Source organism: Manacus candei, unplaced genomic scaffold (genome assembly GCF_025592945.1).
Source record: "Manacus candei isolate 608988 ecotype Guabito, Panama unplaced genomic scaffold, ASM2559294v1 h1tg000292l, whole genome shotgun sequence".
NCBI classification, from domain to species: Eukaryota; Metazoa; Chordata; class Aves; order Passeriformes; family Pipridae; genus Manacus; species Manacus candei.
Window position 1 is genome coordinate 21,332 of NW_026138340.1, and position 7,618 is coordinate 28,949.

Genomic DNA, 7,618 nt, shown 5'->3' on the forward strand with positions numbered 1-7,618 from the left:
CGCTCCCAAACACCCTCCCGCTGATCCAAGGGCCGCGGGTTCGAGTCCCGCGAGGGGAGGGAAAAACCTGGGGGGGGGGGGGACTTTGGGGGTCCTGAGGGGGTAATGGGGGTCCCAAGGGGGGCCCGAGGGGGTAATTAAAGTCCCACGGGGTTAACGGGGGCCCCGAGGGCTTAATCGGCTGCAGACCCCCATAGGACACAGCCCCCCACCCTGGGGGGGTCCCGAGGGGTTAATGGGGGGCTGCAACCCCCCCAAAGGACAGTCCCCCACCTTGGGGGTCGCTCCCAAGGGTTCACTTGGGTCTTCAGCCCCCCCCAAAGGACACAGTTCCCCATTTCGAGGGGTGCCAAGGCTTTAATGGGGTCCACAGCCCCCCCCGTCTTGGGGGTCCCGAGGCTTGAGGGAGGGTCTGCAGGCCCTGGGGGGTCCCACAACCCCCCCCGAGGGGACTGTACTGGCCTTACTGGGGTCCACAGACCCCCTTCTCGGGGGTCCCACGGCTTTAGTGGGGGTCCTGCAGCCCCCCAAGGATCCTCCCGGATTCAATGGGGTCCACAGTGGGGGTCCCACAGCTTTGGTGGGGCCCTGCAGCCCCTCCCCGGGGGGTCCCTGGCCCATGGTGGGGGTCCCACAGCAGCATTCCCAACATTCCCAGACCCCCCCGGGGATCCACAGCCCCCTTCTGGGTTAAATCCTCCAGGATTTAATGGAGGTCCAGAGACCCCTTTAAAGGTCCCGTGGCTTAAATGGGGTCCCACACCTTTACTGGGGGTCCCACAGCCCCCTTTTGAGGGGGGGGGTCCCCACACCTTTAGTGGGGGTCCTGCAGCCCCCCCAGGGGATCCTCCCAGATTCAACGGGGTCCTCAATGGGGATCCCACACCTTTAATGGGGGTCCCACAGCCACCTTTTGAGGGGGATCCCACACCTTTAATGGGGTCCCACAGCCACCTTTTTGGGGGGGGTCCCACACCTTTAATGGGGGTCCCACAGCCACCTTTTGGGGGGGGGGGTCCCACACCTTTAATGGGGGTCCCACAGCCACCTTTTTGGGGGGGGTCCCACACCTTTAATGGGGGTCCCACAGCCACCTTTTTGGGGGGGGTCCCACAGCCCCTTTTGGGGGGGGATCCCACACCTTTAATGGGGGTCCCACAGCCACCTTTTTGGGGGGGGATCCCACACCTTTAATGGGGGTCCCACAGCCACCTTTTTGGGGGGGGTCCCACACCTTTAACAGGGCCCTGCAGCCCCCCCAGCCCCTCCCCGGGGGGCTCCCTGGTCCATGGAGGGGGTCCCGCAGCATCCCCAACATTCCCAACCCCCCCCCGAGGGCTCCACAGGACCCAGGGGGGTCCCGAGGGGGCAGTTGGGGGGTCCCGGGGGGGCAGTTGGGGGTCCCCCCACCCCGTGTCCGTGCACGAACCCCACGAGGGGGGCCGAGGAGTCCGAGCGGCCCCTCCGGAAGGGAGGGAGGGAGGGGAGGGGGTCAAAATCCAAGGGGCTGGGGCACAAAACTGCGGGAATTCAGGCCAGGAAAACCACGAAGACGACGAAGAAGACGATGAGGACGAGGAAGATCTTCACCATGAGCCAGCGGTTGGACGTCACCGACTGGAAGTACTTGAGGATCTCCCCGTGCGCCGCCTCCACGTTGAGCTGCGCGTCCTCCACGCTCGAGTCGATCCTGGGGGGGCCCGGGGGAGGGGGGGCATGTCCCACTGACCCTCCGTGTCTCCCCCTGATCCCCCCGTGGCCCCCCCATGTCCCCCTGATCCTCCCCCGTGTCTCCCTGATCCCCCCGTGTCCCCCAATCCCTCCGTGTCCCCTGATCCCCCCATGTCCCCCCCGTGTCCCCCTGATCCCCCCCCGTGTCCCCCTGATCCCCCCATGTCCCCTCATGTCCCACTGACCCTCCATGTCCCACTGATCCCCCCTTGATCCCCCCATGTCCCCCCTGATTCCCCCCATGTCCCTCATGTCCCCCTGAACCCCCCCATGTCCCCCTGATCCCCCCATGTCCCCTCATGTCCCCCTGATCCCCCCATGTCCCCCAGTCCCCCTATGTCCCCGTGATCCCCCCATGTCCCCCTGTTCCCTCTATGTCCCACTGATCCCCCCTTGATCCCCCCATGTCCCCCTGATTCACCCCATGTCCCCCTGTGTCCCCCCCATGACCCCCAATCCCCCCATGTCCCCCTGATTCCCCCTGTGTCCCCTCATGTCCCTGATCCCCCCCATGTCCCCCCATGTCCCCCTGATCCCCCCGTGTCCCCCCCATGTCCCCCCAATCCCCCCATGTCCCCTTTTGACCCTCCATATCCCCAAATCCCCCCGTGTTGTTGATCCTGGGGGGGGAACGAGGGGGGGAAGTCAGGGGGGGCGGGGAGGGGGGTTTTTGGGGGGGAATTCGGGGGATTGGGGCACCTCTGGATGGTCTCCTCCTGCTCCTTGACCATGTGGGCGAGCTGCTGGAAGATGGAGCCCAACTCCACGATGGTGGACTCGATGTTCTGCATCGTGTCCGCCCGGCTCTGGATGTAGGAGTCCTGGGAAAAGGGGATTTTGGGGGGTCTGGGGGGAGGAATCCTGGGAAAAGGGGATTTTGGGGGGTCTGGGGGGAGGAATCCTGGGAAAAGGGGATTATTGGGGGGGCTGGGTGTAGGAGTCCTGGGAAAAGGGGATTTAGGGGGGTCTGGGGGGAGTAATCCTGGGAAATGGGGGATTACTGGGGGCTCTGGATGTAGGAATCCTGGGAAAAGGGGATTTGGAGGGTCTGGGTGGAGGAGTCCTGGGAAAAGGGGATTATTGGGGGGTCTGTGGGGAGGAGTCCTGGAAAAGGGGATTTGGGGGGTCTGGGGGAGTATCCTGGGAAATGGGGGATTACTGGGGGCTCTGGATGTAGGAATCCTGGGAAAAGGGGATTTGGAGGGTCTGGGTGGAGGAGTCCTGGGAAAAGGGGATTATTGGGGGGTCTGTGGGGAGGAGTCCTGGGAAAAGGGGATTATTGGGGCATGTAGGAATCTTGGGAAAAAGGGATTACTGGGGCTCTGGATGTAGGAATCCTGTGGGTAAAGGGGATTTGGGGGGGTCTGGGTGTAAGAATCCTGGGAAAAGGGGATTATTGGGGTGCTGGATGTACGAATCCTGTGGGAAAGGGGGGGGCTTGGGGGGTCCCGAAGCAGGGGGAGGGCAGTAGGACCCCAGAGAGGGGAGGTGTGGCCCCCATGACCCAAGAGGGGCCCCTCTGGGGGGGCTGCAGCCCCCAAAGGCCCCCCAAGCCCTCCCCAAGCCCCCCCACCTGCTCGTCCAGCAGCTGCAGCTGTTGGTGGGTCCGAGGGTCCATCTCGATGGCCACGGCCCCCCGAGGGGGGGGGCTCGTCCTGCAGCACCACGGGGCTCCCTGGGGGGGCAGGGAGGGGGGGTGAGGGGGGCAAAGGACCCCCCCAGAGCCCCCCCAGCCCCCCCCAGAATGCCGGGACTCACCGAGGTTGTTGGGGGGACGGGCAGGGAGGAGAAATGTTCCCGCCGGCTCCGCTGCTGCTTCAGGTTCTGGGGGGGCAAAGGGGGAATGAGGGGGAAAAGGGGGAGGGAAAGGGGAAGGGGAAGGGAGGAAAAGGGGGAAATAAAGGGGGAAATGAGGAAGAAAAGGGGGAGGGAGGAAAAGGGGAAGGGAGGGAAAGGGGAAATAAAGGGGGGAAATGAGGGGGAAAAGGGGAAGGGAGGGAAAGGGGAAGGAAAAGGGGGGTTGGAAGAAGAAAGGGGAGATAAAGAGAGAAAATGAGGAGGAAAAGGGGAAGAGAAGAAAAGGAGAAGAGAGAAAAAGGGAAAATGGAAGGAAAAGGGGGGTTGGAAGAAGAAGGGGGGTTATAAAGGGGGGAAATGAGGAGGAAAAGGGGGAGGGAAGAAAAGGGGAGGGGAGGAAAAGGGGAAAACGGGAAGGAAAGGGGGGTTGGAGGAAGAAGGGGGAAATAAAGGGGGGAAATGAGGAGGAAAGAGGGAGGGAGGAAAAGAGGGAGATGGGAAGGAAAAGGGGGAGAGGGGAAGAAGAAAGAAATAATGAGAGTTGGGAGAAAGAGGGGGGAAAAAGGGGTGAGATAAACAAGGGGAGAAGAAGAAGGGGGAAGGGGAAAAAGAAGGAAAGGGAGGAAATGGGGGAAGGGGAAAAAGGGGAAAAAAAGGTGGGAAGTGAAAAAACGGGGGGAAAGGAAAAAAGGGGGAAAGGGAAAAAATAAAGAGAGAAAGAAAAGGGAAGGATGAAAAACGGGGAAATGAAGAAAGTCAAAAAAAATAAAAGGCAAAGAAGAAAAAGGAAAAAAGGGGAAAGGAAAAAAGGGGAAAGGAAAAAAGGAGGAAAGGAAAAAAGGGGAAAGGAAAAAAGGGGAAAGGAAAAAAGGGGGAAAGGGAAAAAGGGGAAAGTGAAAAAAGAAGGAGGGAAAGAGAGGAAAGGGAAAACAGGAGAAAGAAAAACAAGAAAAAATGAAAGAAAAAAGGGGGAAAGGAGCAAATGAAAAAAAGGGGAAATAAAAAAAGGGAGAAAGGGAAAAAGGGAGAAGGAAATTGGGAAAGAAAGGAGGAAGGAAGGGGGGGAGAAGCCCCCAGGACTCACCTCCGTCCGCACCTCCAGCACCGACTTGAAGTCGTTGGACATCGAGGCCAGTTTGGACTGGGGAGGGGGAATTGGGGGGGTCAGGAGGTGCTGGGGGGGGGGCTGGGTGTCCCTGCCCCCCCGTTCCCACCCCCCAGTGCCCCCCAGTGCCCCCCAGTGCCCCCCAGTGCCACCTGCAGCGACACCACCACGGTGTTGGAGTGGGAGTGGACGTGGCGCCCGCCGGGGCCCCCCCGGGCCCGGAGCAGCTCCTGCAGCTGAGCAATCTGCTTGTTCAGGCTGGTGATGTCCTGGGGGGGGCACAGGGGGGGTCAGGGACACCCCAAACTCTGTCCCCTGGGGTCGGGGACACCCCAAAAGCTCCCCCTTGCCCCCCCCCCCCCCGACCTGGCGGATGATGTAGGTGAGCTCCTCGATCTCCACGGCCTTGTCGTCGAACAGGGATTTCCTCTTGGCCACTGAGGGGGGGGAGGGAAGTGAGGGGGGGCTGCCAGGACCCCCCCTCCCACCCCTAGACCCCCCCCCCGTGCCCCCCAGCCCCCACTCACGGATGGTGAGCTTCTCCAGTTTGGCGAAGGTGTTGCTCAGGTCCTTCCCGATGCGCCTGGGAAGGGAGGGGAGGGAGGGTCAGGGATTTTGGGGGGTCCTTGGACCCCCCCCCACCCCGATCCCACCACACCTGGGGACCCTTCCCCCCATTCCTGAGGACCTGGAGCCGCTCCTGCCCCACCTGGAGACCCCAAACCCCACTCCTGGAGACCCCAACCCTTCCTGTCCCCCCCACACCCGGCGACCCCAACCTCTCATTTTTGGGGACCCCAACCCCTCCTGTCCCACCTGGAGGCCCCAAACACCCCAGTTTTAGGACCCCAACCCCTCCTGTCCCCTCACACCCGGGAACCCCAACCCCTCATTTTTGGGGACCCCAACCCCTCCTGTCCCACCTGGAGACCCCAACCCCTCATTTTTGGGGACCCCAACCCCTCCTGTCCCACCTGGAGACCCCAACCCCCTCATTTTTGGGGACCCCAGCCCCTCCTGTCTCCTCACACACCTGGTGACCCCAACCCTCATTTTTGGGGACCCCAACCCCTCCTGTCCCCCCTGAAGACCCCAACCCCCACTCCTGGAGACCCCAACCCCTCCTGTCCCCCTACACCCGGCAACCCCAACCCCTCATTTTTGGGGACCCCAACCCCTCCTATCCCCTCTGGAGACCCCAAACCCCCCAGTTTTGGAGACCCCGACCCCCCCTGTCCCACCTGGAGGCCCCAAACCCCCCAGTTTTGGAGACCCCGACCCCCCCCTGTCCCCCCCTCCCACCCCTGTGCCCCCCCTCACTTGGCCATCAGGCTGAACTCGCTGCGCTGCCGCCCCGGGCCGGGGGCTCTGCCGGGGCTGGAGACCCCCATCCTGGGGGAGACACGGGGGTCAGGGGGGTCCCCAGGAGTCGGGGGGGCATTGGGGGGGACCCCCTGGGGGGACAGTGGGTCCCCCAGGGACAGGAGGGTCGGAGGGAACCCCGGGGGGTGACAGGGGGGGTCGGGGTAGGGGGGAAACCCCCAGGGACCCCCAGGGTTGAGGTGGAGGAGGGTGGGGGGGACACAAAGGGGGGACCCCGGGGGTAGGGGGGATTTGAGGGACCCCCTGGGTGAACTTTGGGGGGTGGGGGGGAGCAGAGAAGGGTCACGGAGGGGCAGGAAGGGACCCCCGGGGGGAAGTTGGGGGGCCAAAAAGGCGTCGTGGGGAGTCAGAAGGGGGTCCCGGGGGGGTCCCCGGGGGGGTCTCTCCCACCTGGCGACCCTGCAGGGACTTGCAGGCGAAGAGGAACTCCTGGGTCCTGTCGCGACACGACATGACGTCGGCGGGCGGGGGGGGCGGGGGGGGCTCGGCCTGGCTCGGGGGGGCCCCCGCCGGGCTCGGGGGGGGCCCCGCGTGAACTCCCGGGTCCCGCTGCCTAAAGCCCACCCGGCGCCGCGTCTGCATCGGGGCTCATCGGGGCTGGGGGGAAACGGGGGGGTCAGCGGGACCGCCGGGACCCCCCGAACACACCGAGACCCCCCCCAAAGCCAACGGGACCCCCCCAGGACCTCCCCGGGCACACCGGGACCCCCCCCAAAGCCAACGGGACCCCCCCCAGGACCTCCCCGGGCACACCGAGACCCCCCCAAAGCCAACGGGACCCCCCCAGGACCTCCCCGTGCACACCGGGACCCCCCCCCAGCTCCAAAACATTCCCCCCCCCGGCAATGGGGACCCCCGAGGGGCACAAGGACCCCCCCCCCAACCCCGAGAGCCCCCAAACACACCGAGACCCCCCAAAGCCAACGCGACCTCCCCCCAGGACCTCCCGGACACACCGGGACCCCCCCCCAGCTCCAAAACATTCCCCCCCCCGGCAATGGGGACTCCTGAGGGGCACAAGGACCCCCCCCAACCCCCAGAGCCCCAAAACACACCGAGACCGCCCCGATCCGAGACCCCCCTCCCCGCCGGGGATCCCCGGAGGCAGCGGGACCCCCCCGCACCCCGAGACCCCGCAGCCCCCGGAGCCGCCTCGTGCCCGGGGGGGCCGGGAGGGGTCCCCGGGGGGGTCCCGGTCCCTCCCCCCCCTCACCGCTCCCGCTCCGGGACCCTCCGGACCACCCGCGGTGACGTCACCGCCACGTCCCTTCCGCCGGAAGCGCCGCTGGAACCCGGAAACACCGACCGGGCTTCCGGGAGGGACCCGGCGGCGGGCCCCGCCCACAGCGGCAGGCCCCGCCCACAGCGGAGGGACTGAGGGACACACCCCCATGTAGTAGACCACGCCCCCTAACAACAGCCCCGGCCCCTGGCAACAATCCCCGCCCCTAGAGAAGGTCTCGGACAGGACAGCCCGCCCCCTGGCAACAAGCTCCGCCCTGGACAGTGCCTGGAACTGAGCGGCCACACCCACAAAAACAAGCCCGCCCCCGGAGACCGGCTCCGCCCCCTGGTAAGAGTCCCCACCCCCCAGAGACACCC

The 7,618-nt window shown here is 65.0% G+C and overlaps 1 protein-coding gene across 1 annotated transcript; it reads right to left on the bottom strand.

Annotated features, from left to right (window-relative positions):
• Positions 1–337: 337 nt before the first annotated feature.
• STX5 (syntaxin 5) lies at positions 338–7,374 on the bottom strand. The gene is given in 13 exon segments (XM_051775360.1): positions 338–910; positions 955–1,690; positions 2,431–2,552; positions 3,305–3,406; positions 3,490–3,555; positions 4,613–4,669; positions 4,786–4,902; positions 5,000–5,070; positions 5,161–5,216; positions 5,954–6,001; positions 6,003–6,025; positions 6,407–6,613; positions 7,230–7,374. Coding segments are annotated over 11 exon segments (1,014 nt in total). The 5' UTR covers positions 6,599–6,613; positions 7,230–7,374; the 3' UTR covers positions 338–910; positions 955–1,530.
• Between the last annotated feature and the right edge of the window lie 244 nt (positions 7,375–7,618).